At 37.0% G+C, this 16,123-nt stretch overlaps 1 protein-coding gene across 1 annotated transcript in view; it reads left to right on the top strand.

Annotated features, from left to right (window-relative positions):
* ANOS1 (anosmin 1) overlaps window positions 1-16,123 on the top strand; it is a 187,242-nt gene that overhangs the window by 158,634 nt on the left and 12,485 nt on the right. Inside the window, exons 7-9 of the mRNA XM_063083774.1 lie at window positions 2,011-2,216; window positions 4,821-4,965; window positions 13,418-13,564. Coding sequence (XP_062939844.1) covers window positions 2,011-2,216; window positions 4,821-4,965; window positions 13,418-13,564 — 498 coding nt within the window. The remainder of the gene's footprint in view (window positions 1-2,010; window positions 2,217-4,820; window positions 4,966-13,417; window positions 13,565-16,123) is intronic.

The raw sequence follows: 16,123 nt of genomic DNA, 5'->3' as shown, positions 1-16,123 counted from the left end.
TGTCAATACTGACAATCAATCAGAGTGAGACTCCTTGAATGGTTTTGCCTAATGTCCATAGCAAAGACACCTGGGCTTCCCATCCCAATAGCATCAGGACAAGCATTTCTTCCTTCCACGGAACTATGAGATGTTCAGAGCTCTTGGATTGCTGCCACCTGATGCAGTACTTTCCAGCTCCTGACCTGCAAATCACGTGCTTCGTGCCAACATTTAATCAACAAAATACAGCCCTATGTTGATAAAATTAGAAATATGCAGCGCTCATGTCAAGTTTCTTAAAGCTAAAGGTATCACTGCTTTTGAAGTTCTTTCCATTAGGGGTTGGCAATCCATGGCCCATAGTCCAAATTTGTCCCACTGCCTGTTTTTGCAAATAAAGTTTTATTGAAACACAGCCATACTCACTTGTTTACATATTGTCTGTGGCTATGAGGATAGAGTTGAATTACCTGTGTTTTATATGGAAATATATATGCACACACACACACACACACACACACACACACACGTATATAATATCCAAGAATAATTCCAAAAGTTCATGGAAAGATTTTGAAGTACCCTTGAATATACATGCATGCACACACACACACACACATATGCGTATATGTTCCCGACCCTCACAGAATCAGCATATCCCAGTGTAAGTCTTACGTACTCCCATAAGATTTTTTTATTTTTTAATTTAAATTTTTTTTCTGGATTTTACTTCTCAGTATACATTGTAGTTGATTTTCATGCCCCTTTACCCATTCCTCTCCACCCCCTCCCCTCCCCTCCACATCATATCTGTTCACTTGACTTAAATAGTTCAAGGAATTTTTGTGGTTTTTCTGTCTTCTCCCCCCTCCGCCCCCGATTTGTTTGTGTGTCTGGTTATTTATTTATTTTTAGCTCCCACAAATAAGTGAGAACATGTGGTATGTTGATTGTTTGAAGAACACTTGATTAATAGTGTCATGTTGTATATTTTGGACTAGCCCTTTACGTAAAAAACAGCTACGAAACTTTCTTATTTTAAAAAATGAAGCAGCTACCTTAACTAAACCTCTGGACGTTATATATCATGGAGAAAAGCAAGAAATTTAAAAAAAAAAATCACATTACCATCATTCCAAAAACTACAAAAGATTCTGAGAGTAAAACAGGGGACATTTTCCTTCCAGTCTTCTTTATTTATATTAAAGGAGCTATACCTTCTTTGCACCTCCAAAGCAGATGGTGCTATATTGGAATTATTGACAACATATTCCCATGAAGGCGTCTTGAAATGAAACCATCTATAAATCATCTGTGGTGAGCAGCATCTACTTGCTCGATTTGGGGCAGAAAATGGGGTAAAGACTCTCTAGTTCACTCACATTTGGTCATCTTCATGTGTTTATTTTAAATGGAGATTTGTAGGTGATAATCCCAGCACCTAATCCCTCTCCTGACAGCTGAGAAGGTTTTGGTTTATGAGCCAAACTAGAAATGGTAAAATAGATGTTATTTGTAAGTCATCCAATTTGAAGTGTGGCTAAAACGTGATAGTGTTTTTTTTTTTTTTTTTTTTTCCCTGTGGGTCTTTGCTCATGCAAGGATCAAAAAGCTGCAGAGCCGCTGAGATGAAAACAATTACTCTGAACACTGCATTTCTATCTTTTTCTTTTCAGAGTTTTCAAAGGCTTTGCTTACCTATTTAAAGTCAAGTCACCTACATTGAATTTTACTCTGTTTTACAAAAATGCACTGACTTCACCACAACAAAAATATGGCTGGGTTGCAGTTGTATGGAAAGGCCTAGGAAGAAGACTTCTGGGTTACAAATTTGGACCAAATTTATGTTATTGTTTTGTAGAATGTATTCAGCAAGGGGATCTTACTTAGAGCTTGCGTTCAGCGTTTCTGCATATAAGGGGCAATGCTTCGCCTGCTGGCCATGTTGTCATGACTCGTGCAGAGGTCTTGGCTTTGCTGTCCCCCTCGGTAATGGAGTCGTTTGCTTGATTTCCACTGTGATTTCAGATCCAGCCGCACCCCCGGCGCCCACCAGCCTCCGGCTTGCAAACTCCACTGTAAACAGTGACGGAAGCGTGACTGTGACCATTGTTTGGGATCTACCCGAGGAACCAGATATCCCTGTACATCACTACAAAGTGTTCTGGAGCTGGACAGTCAGCAGTAAGTCCCTGGTCCCAACGAAAAAGAAGCGGAGAAAGACCACTGATGGAGTAAGTGGGGACGAAAAGGAAGAGTGGTCTCTTGCAGGGGGATTTGAACTCATGGCAACTGGTCTGCAATGTGGCCTCTGCTGAGCTAGGACAGAAAGATCTCAGCCCTTCTGTTTTGACTGAGGACGTTCAGAGAATTCAGGACCATGCCCACTGTTTCACTTCTTACCATTTAGGCAGAAACAACCAGATTTGGTCTATGGACCTATTCTTATTCAAATCCAATTTCAGCTCCAGAAATCAAAGGAGCAATTTAGATTATCTTCATCTTACCTGTCTAGGCATGGAAAATGACATAATGCAAAATGGCCTTTACGTTGAGATCTTTTTGTTTTGTAAGAGATCCTTGTAAGTTGCAGAGCAAGCTGCAAGGTGTTTCCATCTATAATCTAATCAGAGGAACAGTAAACAGCTTAGAGAATGCGTGCTTACCAATACGTTTCTGTTATTGATTAAAAGAATCCGGAGTGGTTTATTCTCCAGATGGCAAGAAATAAAAATCTCCATTGAAACATTTTCTGCAGTGAGATTTCTATGGCGAACACCTTGCATCCCATGAAATGCTTTGTGCATGAAAAAGAGTTATTCGGTTTCCCTTTAGAATACATTCCTTTATCTTATAACATTTACATGAACACCTTTCCCCCGAATTTATAAAGGTGAATTCAATAGAAAAATAAATATTAAAAAATGCAATCAATGTCCATCATTTATCCATTATGTAATAAAAGATGAACATCGAATTTAATTATAATTGTTAAGAAGCCCAAAGTAGCCTAAATCATGGACTATTTTTTGAGTGACTTACATTTCTGGATCCAGAAGGGACAAGTTATGTGTTGTGTGAATCACTACAATTCTCAATATTAAAGTTTAACCCATTGAAAATTAGGTTTAGAAAATCTGGAACATACAAAAGAAAATGAGACATCATGGAGTTTTTTTCTTAGGGATCAGTGGTTTGTCATGTTACGATACCATGTCCTAATGTCTGTGGGAACTCAGGGGAGTGGGAAATTTCAAGAAAATGCTCTTTCAAAAGTGGATTTTATTTCACATATTTAAAGGTAATGGTTGTGATATGCAGTCAAACAAGAAACCCTAACTAAAAGAAATAGGGAATCAGGAGTTTATTCAGATGTGCCAATGGTCAAATAGGAAAAAGCCCATGATGAGCTAGAGAGGGTTCCCTGGCCATAGCAGCTGGTGGGCTACTGAGAGCTGTCCAGGAATCACCTGGGAAGAGCAACTACAGTCCAGAGTCTGACTCAACTTTCCACTTCTGGAAATGCATTCATATCCACTTTCCAGAGCTGACCAGAACTAAAAAAGCCGATTTCTGATAACTAATCCCTCAACAGCCTGAGCACATAATGTGTCATCTATTAATTTACTCAAGGTTCTGAGATGTTCCTTAAAATCATATTTTCTCCCTGAAAAGAGATCTCACAAGACTCACATTTATAATCAGGTGGTTGTGGAAGTTAAGCAAGAGATTTGCTTATGTGATTCAATACTGGATGATTTCAGACAGCAATACCCTTAGTATAGCATGTGGTGTACATAAGACTGGAACGCTCCCCACTGGAAAGCACATACTACTACCTCCCTGATGTTTGGTGTTGCATTAATAATTCACACTTTTTTTTCTCCATAAATGTTAATACCACCATTTGACCGTTTATCGGTAAGTCTTCCTTGGGCATAGAAACCATACGATACCATCACATGTATTATATTTTGATGAGTGTTTTGAAATCTAGTACCACAACCTTATTCCTCTTAATGACAAGTTCTTGGAAGGGACTTATACTATACTCTTATACATGGAAGCTGTAGAAAAAACACTAGGTTCAGAGTTATGAGACCCATATTTGGTGGACATGTCCCTTGATTCCTTAGCCTTAGTAGAATTCCTGTCTGGCCTCAAACTATTGGGCAAATTATATTGTTTTGACTTGCTTTGTTTAACATTAGCGTCACACAGAAAATTGGATGAGCACTTGACACTAACAATAATGATGGCAGAAAAATTTTGAATCATTTTGTCAGGCTGATTTTTATAACTTATGCCTTTGGTGGTAATTTACTCATAGAAGATTTAGAACAGATATCAAAGAAATGCAACTAATGCTGATTCATCATTTTTCCAGGTATGTGGCAACATAAACCTCTGCTAGTATATTATGAACACCTCTCTTTTCTCTGCAAGGTGGTAGCCAGAGAGGAGAGTGGTCACATAATTCATGTCTATGCTACCCAAGAGGATGCAATAGTTGGATTAGGAACATAATTTAAAAGTATATATTTGGCCTTTCCATGAAGTTTATTTTGACCCCATAGCACGAGGGTGCTTCAAAAAGTTCATGGCAACATTTGTATTATCTTTTAATTCTATTTTTCCATGAACATTTCAAAGAAAGCTCATAGGACTGGATTTTCAGATCCTAAAGGTATAGAAAAGTGTTGGATCTTAGAACAGGAAAGATGTATGTAAGCCAGAAAGAAGTTGGTATGCTTCATAGTGATGTACAAGATTTTGCAGTGAAGAAGAGAGGCATGGAAGGTTGTACTGGAGTTTGGGTATCTTCTTTTCATTTCTAGTTTCAGAATTCTGTGATACTGGAGAGACTTCAGCCGGACTGCGACTACGTTGTGGAACTGCAAGCCATCGCGTACTGGGGACAGAAACGCCTGAAGAGTACCAAGGTGTCCTTGCGTTTCACACCCACACATGCAGTCAACAACAGTAAGTGACCTTGTCATGGTTCTCTAGGTGATCGTAACCTCTCAAGTACCTTCTGAAACCAAGGTACAGTGGAGGGAGAGTGTGTTTTTTATTTGAAATCATTACATGATAGATCTTCATACCAGTAAACAGGGAACTATATCATTTGAACTGGGATGTACAAAAGAGTTTTACTTTTGAATTCTTTCTTATGATTTTTATCTATTATAGGTGTAATATTTTGGTGTTGTAATGAAAATTTAACAAGAATGCTTATCCTGTCTGCTGTGGATTGATTGAATTGTGTCCCCCCAAACCCATATATTAGAAGCTTAATTCTCACTGCAACTGTTGAGGGTAAAAAATCCTAATATGATAATTGAAAGGTGGAGCCTTGAAGAGGTGATTAAGTTGATGGTTTAATGGGTGGTTGGGGACGTGGTTCTGAGAGCTTTAACAGGAGAGCACAAGAGAGTCTCTCTGTGCTGTTTTCTGCAATGTGAGACCACTGCATTGCTGTAAAGCCCCCACCAAAAAGACCCTCACCAGGTGTGTTTCCTGGACTTTGGACTTCTCAGCCTACAAAACTGTAAGCAAAAAATTTTGTTTTTTTATAAATTACTCAGTTCCAGGTATTTTGTTATAAGCAACAGAAACAGACTACAAAAAAGTAGATCTTTGTACCAATAAACATGGAACTATATCATTTGAACTATGATGTATACAAAAGAATTTTATTCTTGAATTCTTTCTTATGATTTTTATCTGTTATAGGTGTAATATTTTGGTGTTGTAATGGAAATTTAACAAGAAAGTTTATCCTGTCTCATTCTAACAGATGAGCTGTTTATACATTCATATGGTTTGTACCTATGCATACATGATGTTTCTGGCTTTGTTCAAGAATGGATACTAGTTAGAAGTTCCATGGAGAGGCGAGGCGCAAGGTTTCAGGGGGCTGGGGCAGACTGTGGGAGGGCATGAGAGAAGGCTCTGGTCTCAGGCTCATGATGTCGATCATTGGGCTGGCAGAACCTATCCTCGTCTTTGCCTTTCATCAGGGCAGTTGGCCTTGCTCAGACGGGAAAGCAGAGTGTGCTAAAGCTTGTTTCAATTTAGTAAAGGAAATGCTGACTGGCACAGTTAGATGCAGTGATTGCTTATAATTATCTTCTACCACTGGGGAAAAATGTCAGATCCAAATGAGCAGGTTTGTTTGAAGTGATGCTTCCAAAAAAGTTCTATAGACATGGCTTCCTACCTGTTTGAGAAATAGTCTCTTTGGAGATTAAATGGACTTGAAATGGTCTATTTTTATGTGTGAGTCTGGAACAGTATAACTTCCACCTAAAACTTCTCATGGAAATATATCTATGTGTTTAGTAACTTCATTTATTTTTTAAATTCAGTCATTTATTCATTCTTAGCATTGAAATTGTATGAATCAGGATATCACTGTGGCTAATGTTGGGAATATTATTCTATACATATACTGTACATATATGCACTACACAATATATATATTAAATATAGAGACCACATATACACTATATAGCATATACATCCCATAAATTTCTGTAAATATTGCATGGATACATATATATATATATATATATCTGTGCATATACACATACATAAATACATGCACATACACACAAATACATATACATACTACACAGAGACATAAACATATACACATACACACACATATCTCTCTACATATTATTCTCAGGACTAGGTGTATTTTGATCTCTGCCTTAACAGTGCCTAATTTTGAATATGGACAATAAACTTGTAAAATAATTACACAGAGGTCCGGGTGTTGCCTACAGAGCTCCAGGGGATATTGGAAGCAGAAAAAATTAACATGGAGGTGGGGAATGAGGTCACATTATTCCTCATGAAGTTCTGAAGAGTGAGTGATTTGTGGGCTTACAAGGCACAGATATCGTTCCACACACAGGTGGCAGCAAAGTTGAGGGCAAAGTTGGAAAAGAGAATTGTGTGGGCAGAGCCAGAGAGGAGCATGGGAGAGGAACCAAGGGGAATGGGCCATTCTTTCCATGAGCTCTCACTGAGTTGTGTAGATTTAACCACCATCCCTGAGCCTCCTGCCCTGACCACCCCCTGAACTCAAGAGTCCTATAGACAGCTGCCCGCCCATGCAACACCTCCACTTGGCCAGCAGATATTTCAAAGGTAAAACATCTAAAACTAAACTGATTTCCCACTCAAACCCATTCCTTCTCCAGGCTCTCCTGTCTCAGCAAATGGTCGCACCATTTCTCTTTTCTTTCTCTCCAGGAATCCAATTCTTTAGAAAGTTCTTTTGTCTCCAGTTTGAAGTTATATGCAGGATCTGTCCAACTCTGTCCTTTGTTCAGGCCATGCTCACCTCGTTCTTGTAAAATTAAAATGGCCTCCTAATTTGTATTCATGTTTCTACTCTTTCTTAAATATCCATTTTTAGATAGCAGACAAAGTATTATTTAGAAATTATTAATCAGATTATAGATTTCTTTCTTTTCTGAGATCCACTCTGAAGAGAGCCACTGATTGATTTTTCTTTCACTTTTTTTAAAAATTTTTTTCCTCTTTTTTTTCACTTTTCCCATAACTTCATCCCCCTTATTCCTCCCTTAACCTTTTTTTCAGGCCAAAATCCTTTAAACTTTTGCTTCATGTAAGACCATTCTTTTTTCACTGGTGGTAGAGATTTCATCTATTGTGTAAAATAAGTACACCTCTTCAATCTTCTCTGGTTCTTCCAATAAACAACATTCTTTCCCCATTAGAAATGATATGGGATTGCAAACTCCCATGATGTAATATGTATTTATTCCCAGAACAAAGAGCAAGGAGAAAAAAATTTAACGTCACGTTGTCATTGTTAAGAATACATTACCTAAAGCCTGGTTGTGGTCCAACCCTCAGAAAGGACTTTTATGGAACCCTAGTTATCCATTGCCCATCTACAGTTTTTTGCTCTTTTTGGGTCATCCCCAGGAAGATCTTTAATTAGGTCTTCCTTCCATCCTCTCAAGTATGATTGCAAACGTTTCTCTCTCACTGTAAGCTGCATCACACAGTCTGGTCTAAATCTATCCTCTAGGTAAGACATAAAATTCCCCACAAATGTGAACATAACTACCCCCTCACTCATGTTTATCTTCCCCCGTCCTCTGTATTCTAAGGTGTCTTCAGTATTTATCCTTCCTTCTGCATATGGTAGACCTGTTATGTGGGATTTAGACCCATCCCTTCCCACTCAGATGCCTGCTTTGATGAAGTAAAATCTCATCTAAGTCAGTGACCACCAATTATCTCTCTGTGTGCCCACAGCCTCCATCATAGTCCCTGGAGTACAATCACTGTCTGTAAATATTCATGAAGCCAAATTAATCAGTTTTCTCCTCTCTTGCCTGCAACTTCAACCTTGTCCTTCCCTCTAGCTAGATCCACTCAGCTTCCAATTCTAAAGCAAACCTTTCCTTGTGTCTGGCTCTATTCTAGCTACCATCTTATCTTTCTTTCCCATATTTTTCTCAAGCTTTAGCACTCTATTTTCTCACTTTTCCACTGAACCTGCTCTTGCTAGTTTCTAAATCTGATGGATGTTTCCTTTCCTAATTGTATTGACCCTTTCTGATGCATTTGGACTTATTTAACGATGCTTTCTCACTTGATACTCCTTAACCCCATATATTTGACCTCTAGTTCTGATTTTCCTGATATTGCTTTTCAATTTTACTTCTTCCTGCATCCAGCTGGTGCTCTCCAAAGTTCAACCTTACCTGCTCTGACGTTTTTAGTCATATCTACTTGTGGATTGTTCCCAATGGCTCAACTCACACATCTCAAACACATGTTCCAAGTTGAGCTCACCTTTCCACTTACAAAGCCTGATGTCCCCATTGATGCTTCTAATGACCAGAAACTTGGGAGTCTTCACTTACTGCTTCCTGTTGACCTTATCTCATCTCTAGGTCCTGCAACTTTTCACAATCTCTGTAGCTTTCTGGAATCTTCCAGTAACATAGTAGGGATTGAACAAATGTTTGTAACCAAGCCAAATGCAACTATCTTTCCATTCAACTGCTTCTACACCACACTCCAACAGTATGGCTTTGCAAAGGTTTCAATTGATTGGTCTGATAAGGCAGCAAATACTAGAGGGGAAGGGAGACAGAATGGTTTTTGGTCCCCTCTCAAAGCAACCAAGGTTGTCCATCTTTTGCAGGCCATTTGCATATTTTAACTATATCCTCCAAGCATTTGTGTTTTTACTTGGTTGACTATTTCAGAGGAATTCTCCTTACTGGTGGGAATTTCAAGCTAAATGGGAAGGTACTAGAATTATGGCAGTTAAATGAATTTTCATGAGATGAGTTGCATTAGAATCGTGATAACAGGACACTACCTATTCGATTGGATGACTCTGAGCGTCAGAGTCCTTTTCTGAGACTGACTTTACAACGAATTACGTAGGATATAGCTGAATGTTTGTCAGGATTTTATGTCCCAATGTTGATATATAATCTCATAAACACTACTATATGACTTTTACAAGAACACTATATATTTCATCATGAACCAACTAGAAGTAAAGAATAATTACAACTTTATAGTGTAAGCAAGGGAGATTATATTTTATAGGAAGGAGAGTAGTAAATGTCAGTATATAAATTACTTTTTGAATTATATTTTTCCAGTTCTCCAGGCTACTAGGTGTTTTAATGATAAATAGTTCTATGCAAGCAAAGGCTGAACATTCGTTTTGTTTTATAAAGTAGTCCCTTGAAGGAAGTAAGGCATAATACTGTCTCTAATGGAAAGGTAGCTTTCTTTTTTGGAGGTGGGAGGAATATTTCTAAGGTTAACAGATTCCAAATGTTTTATAGTTGCCTCGTAGAGTGAGAACATTCTTCTAACACTCCCAAATAAGAATGGAGTGAAGAGAAAATGCTCTGAATCCCTCAATTTGATGAAAATTAATGAAAATTTGGATGTTTGAAAAAATGTGTGCATATTCAAATCTTTTAATTTTTATGACTTTCCCAGAGTATAAATCAGATGTCATACCCTTTCAGAATATGGTAGATATGATTTTATTCCATTTTTGTTTACTACTGAAAGTTACTCATGGCATGTGTCAGCAACACTACTTGTTGGATTTCTGCTCTTGAATCATTGCAGTAAAGCAACAGTGGTTCAATCTTATATAAAAAAAATGTTCCTACATCTATAATTAAAGATTAAAATTTGCATAGGATAAAAGCAAGTAGGAAGACAAAATCCCATAGAAGTTAAACGTAGTATTTAAACTTCTGTCTTGTTTATCCGCTGGTGACTTCTCAATATCACAGATTATCAAGGAAATTAGAAACATAAACTGGCTTGTGAACAACATAGATCCTTGACTAGTAATTTAATAAAGACTTTGGGTGTAATTAACTACGAAGATTCTTTAACTTCAGGTGATGCCAAGAAAGTGATGGGTTTGGCCCAGGAGTCCCATGAGTTTCCTGCGTCCTGTTTCTGCTGCTGTCCTGGGCTCTAGGCTCACTGTGCTGTTGGTTATACTAGTTTTCTACAGGGTTGCACTGGCTCTCAAAAAGTAGTAGCCTAATAAATGTTTCTCAGCTACCCGAACATTGGTTTGAACTCTTTAGACTAAAATATTCTGAATGAGCCTGGTTAACATATTTATTCCCTTTTCACCAGACCCACCGAATAGATGAGCATGTGGGCATAGACCAGCTTAAGGACAGAAGGACCGTGAATGTTTTCCTCTCCTGATCCTGCCTTACCCCAGATCTGGAGTGCCCTTTTCATTACCCTCATCTTTCCTTCTTCCTCCCACCTTCCCAAGAATGCAAACCTCGCAGCTTTATAGGAGAGTTTCGACAATATATTTCTTATCAATATATAATCAATACAGCTTAATCTGTTAATCTTTCAAAGAGCTGTTTGGAATTCAGAAAGCAGAAAAGTCTTACATCCAAAGGCAGAATTTCTGTGTGTGTGCAACTTACTAAACTCAGTGAATGGGTGAAGGAAAGATTTGAGGCCAGGTTGGGGAGGAGGTTTTCCTGATATCCTAATTATCGAATCATATAAGTTGGCTCTCTATAAAGAGTCTATACCTGTAGTGGAAATGTAAATTTGGCATGAGATGCTCTGGGATTAAATCTCAACTTCACTACTGTTTGAATTGTGTGAAACTGGACATGATACTTAGTATTTTTCAGTGCTGCATTTTTTTGTCTTTAGTGTACGCTAATTCCTCTTTCTCAGGAGTCTGCAAATTATACAGGACAAATCCAGCCCGCTGCCTGTTTTTATAAATAAGATTTTATTGGTATACGGCCACAGATATTTGCTTCGATATTGTCATTGGCTGCTTTCAAGCTACAGCAGTAGCTTAGTAGTTGGGAGAGAGACTGTGCTGTCCACAAAACCAAAAATATTTACTGTACAGTCCACAAAACCAAAAATATTAACTGTAGGGATCATAAAACCAAAAGTATTTACTATCTACCCCTTTACAAAAAAATGTACTGGCCTCTGCTTTATTTCATGGGATGGCTGTATGAATACAAATAAAATAGTGTCAAAGGTCACCAACCAAATCAAAGACCACCAGGAACACCTGGTGTCAAAAAAGTTAGATTTATTGCCCTTTCTGCAGCAAAGGGCTGTGTACTCCAGAGAAACATGTTTGAATCCCATGTCAAAGGATTACTGTGCTCACATAAGTCAAACACTGCACACAGCCCCAGACAAACAGGGATTTGGTAACTCATTTGGTATATGGAGCCACCAATTCATAGATTTATTCATTTCGTTCCATCCAATACGTATAAGCAACTACCATGTGTGTGTTCCTGAGCTAGGCTACGGGTATCCGAGGAAAATTAGGATAACGTTCTTTTTCTAGAGGAGTTCCTAGGTTGAATTGGAGGAACAAATTAAAGAAAAAAATTTTTTAAAACTGAGAAAGTACAGAGGCACTAAAGAGGAGTTTGCTTCAACTTACCTTGAGAAATCTTTACCTAGAGAGCCGATGGGAAATTTTGAAGGGCAGAGAGGGCCGTTGTACCAGGCAGAACCAAGCAGTGCTGGTGCATTCTGAGTAAAAGTGATTGGAAATACAGATGAGCCCAACAGATTTTAGGAATTTGGAATGGCACAAGCAGGAAAGATGCAGCTAAGTTAAAACAGAAAAAAGAAAAAGAAAACTAAAACTAGAGCCAGATCTTGACCCCAAGCAGCAACACAATAAAAAATGACCTCGCCTAAGAATGAATGTATGAATTCAATATTTCATGGTGTATTTTTTTTTTTTTTAAATAGCAGTATCTCTCTCATGAGATACGGGGTTCTTGTGGCTTGGGATAATTCTTATTCACTTTTATTTTGTCCTCGCTTTACAATGAGTATGTGTTGAATACATTCTTAAGTAGACAATAGGAAAAAAAATTCTTGTTTAAAAAAAGCTAATAATTAACATGCATGTACATTCTTATCTGGTCTGTCCTGAAGTGTCCTGGTTTCTTTGCAAAATACAGTCTCACATTGCAACAATTGTACTCCTATGACTTATTTCATCAGAAAGTCTTTGGCAACTTTTTCAAGGAACAGAAACAGCAACTTAGATTTAAGGCACTCTGTTGTGTAGGAGCCTCCTGCAGAGCCCCTCACGGTGGGCTGGGATCCTCTGCAGACAGGTCTTCCTAGTTCCAGCTCAGGGTGTGGCACTTGCGAAGGGCTCATAAATGCTCACTGAAAGAACTAATGAATTCATCTGTTCTTTTATTGCATTCCCCAATCTAATGTATTGTTGCCGTTGTGTTTCATTTCATGCGCTGGGTATTTCAATATTTCACTGCAGTACCTACCAGGATTTGGATGCCTGTCCCTAACCTGAGCAGCATGCAGATTGGTTGTTAAGTGCTGTCCCTGAAGTTAGCATTATCACCTGGGTCCCTACAATTTGTGCTCTTTGCTAGCAATTTGACAAAGTTGAATCATATTTCTGTTGAGGACATTGCCCCATTCATTGATGTATAATGCTCATACTTTCGTGAAAAGCTATCTATTGTTTTCATGAAATGGTATTTTCATATTATTTTGTTTACTTGCTTCATAGCTATAAAAAACTATCTATATGAAGCATACTATTTAGGGTCATTTCTTAAGTTGGAGCATCTTTCGAGCCTCATGAATATGTATTGATCATCAATTTAAATTCTGGGGATTACATGTAATATACTTTTAGGTATTCTAACACATATTGAATGGGGAATAATTAACTTAAGCACGAAAGAACATGCAGTTACATTACCTTTTACTTTAAAAAACAGGCACTAATTATAAGTGGATAGCAGGAAGAAATTAAATACACTGGGAGCAAGATTAGGTTGTATGATTATTTTTAACAAGTTAATTAGAATGCTGTACTTTGTTGTAGAAGAACAACTTGGGAAAACTACAAAAGGTATGATTCAAACACAGCCCCCTTTTCAAAGAAGACGACCCACTCGCCCTGTGGAAATTGGAGCTCCGTTCTATCAAGACAACCAACTGCAAGTCAAAGTCTACTGGAAAAAGACCGAAGGTACGTTAACAATTTTTACTTATTTACTTGCTTTAAATAGCACAGTGATGTAAAGATATTTTTAAAAAAGTAAATGTCAAGCCACAGTATTAATACTAAGGCAAACAGTCTCTGAACAAAACATTTAAATACTTTTTTCTTTTTTTAAAAATGCCTTTCTGTGTTGAAGTCTGAATGGTCGACTTTGATTCCCAGGAATCTATATCGTATTCTGAAATTGCTTAATTTTTTCATTTCAGGGATATTGGTGTATCTTAATTTTTTCCCCGGAGGGCTGATCTCATGTACAAAACACTCAAAATATTCATAATTTGGGGCTGTAATTTCAGTGTTAAATTATTTTTATTAAAAAAGACCCATATTTCAGATAATTTGAAAAATAGGAAAAATGTTCTCGATTATCTGAGTGTCATTTCCTGAAAACAGTGTTTTGGTGGGTTTCTTTTTAGGGTTTTCCTATGAACCTGTTTTTCACTCAGTTGTTATATATAAATGTATGTGAGTGGGTATAAAATATACACACATATTTCTATACATTATACAAGCATACTATATTGTCAAGCATTTTTCATAACATTTTTAAGTTGCTGCTTTGTATGGTTATATTGTAATACTATGATACATGTCATTATTCCAGTACAGTAAGACATTTAGATTCCTTCGGAATTTCCATTTTATAATTAATGCAGCAATGAACATTTATCCTTTGAATAGATGCTTTTTGTTTGTTTGAACATTTAACTTTAGGATAAATTCCTTTCGTTTATTTATTTTCCTTACTCAAAATATTTATTTTGCATTATTGAAATAGTTCTTTTAGAATTTATTTGATGTACATTTTATCTATCACTCCTATGCGTTTTTAGAACATACGCAAAAGAGATTGTTACGAGAGTTCAGTTTTATTCTTCTTATTTTTCTGAAGTTCCATTTTACTCAAGATATTGTTATTCTATGTGCCATAAGGAATATGGTGTTAGAGCATTTCTTATTCCATAATTTTCTTTCAAGCTGCTGAAATCCATTCTGTAGCTAAAATAACCTTACCATTAATATTAATATATTTTATTTCTATCATATATTAATTAAAATTAATGTTCATTTATTCAATATTTATTACATTAAAATTATGTTAATAATATATGTCCATATTTCAAATAAATCATAATTTTATAATAGATATTGAATTATAACATTTATTTGATCTATTATATTTATCCATTTAAAATTAAAATCGTACATCAATATATTAATATTAAAAATATAACATTATATTTTAATAATATTGAAAATGTAAACATCTAATGTAATAAAATGAAAATGTAGACATCTAATATAAAAAATGTAGACATCTCAGTCATACAAGAGTGACCATGATCATTCTGACTTCTAAAACTGAAGGTTTGTTTTATCTGTGTTTGAAATTTGTCCGGATGGAATCATGCAGTTTGCATGTGTATTTGGCTTCTTGCAGGGAGCATTTTCTATGAGAAACTTAACCATTCTGCTGCATGAGCCATAACTCACTCATTTATGTTGCTGCTAGAAGTCTCTTGAGTATCTCAATCTGTGTGTCTTTTCAGCCATCGATGGAGATTTACTTTGTTCTAGTATTTGGGCTGTTAAGAATAGCACTGCTGCAAACACCCTATGAGCACATGTTTTTTGATGCACACGTATATATACATATTCTTTCATAGAGGTGGAATTCTTAGGTCACAGAGCATGTTGGGCTTTAGTAAATACTAATAATTTTGCAAAGCAGTTATGCCAGTGCACGTTCTCACCAGGTGAGTACAACAGGTTCACTCTCTCTGCCACGTGTGGCGTTTTCCATCTTTTTAAGTTCGGCCATTATGGTATGTTGTTGTGTGAGTTTGCATTTTTCTGATCCCTCAGGAGACGAGCACCATTTCATACGTTTATTGGCTAGTGGTTCTCCTCTTCTTGAAGTACTTTTTCACCTGGTTAGCCAGTCTGTCCTGCAAGAGTTCTTTATATATTCAGGATATGAGTCATTTTTGGTTTCACGTATTGTATGTAGTTTCTCCCGCTCTGACCCACTCTTTCATTTTTAACTTTCTTAATAGTTCTTAATTTTAGAGACACTCTATTTATCACTTTGTTTCCTTTAGGTTTTGTGCTCTCTGTGTCCTGTTTAAGAAATCTTTGCCTATATAAAGGCCACAAAGACACTTTCCTTTCTGGTCTTCTTGGAGTTGTATTGTTTCACCTTTCATGCCTATGCTGACTTTTACACAGAATGAATTTTTATTACTGAGTGTCGAAGTTCTTTTATTTTTCTCCCTGGATCTCCACCTGGAGTAGCATTATTTATTTAAAAGTGAATCTTTCCCCAAAGCTCTAAGATGCCACATTTGTCAATACTTATTAGTCAATATCACGGTACAGAGCATTATCCAATTTACTTTCCCAAGTATGAAATTATGGACTTGACCATAAAGAGACCAGAGCCAAAAGGCAGAGAAGTGACCTTAAATTTGGCTATAAAATTGAGGCTGACTTCACTCAGGTTTAGTGACTTGGACCCCAGACCAC

Source organism: Cynocephalus volans, chromosome X (genome assembly GCF_027409185.1).
Source record: "Cynocephalus volans isolate mCynVol1 chromosome X, mCynVol1.pri, whole genome shotgun sequence".
NCBI lineage: Eukaryota > Metazoa > Chordata > Mammalia > Dermoptera > Cynocephalidae > Cynocephalus > Cynocephalus volans.
Note: the sequence above shows the minus strand (reverse complement) of the source record. Positions and strands in the feature narration are given on the sequence as shown.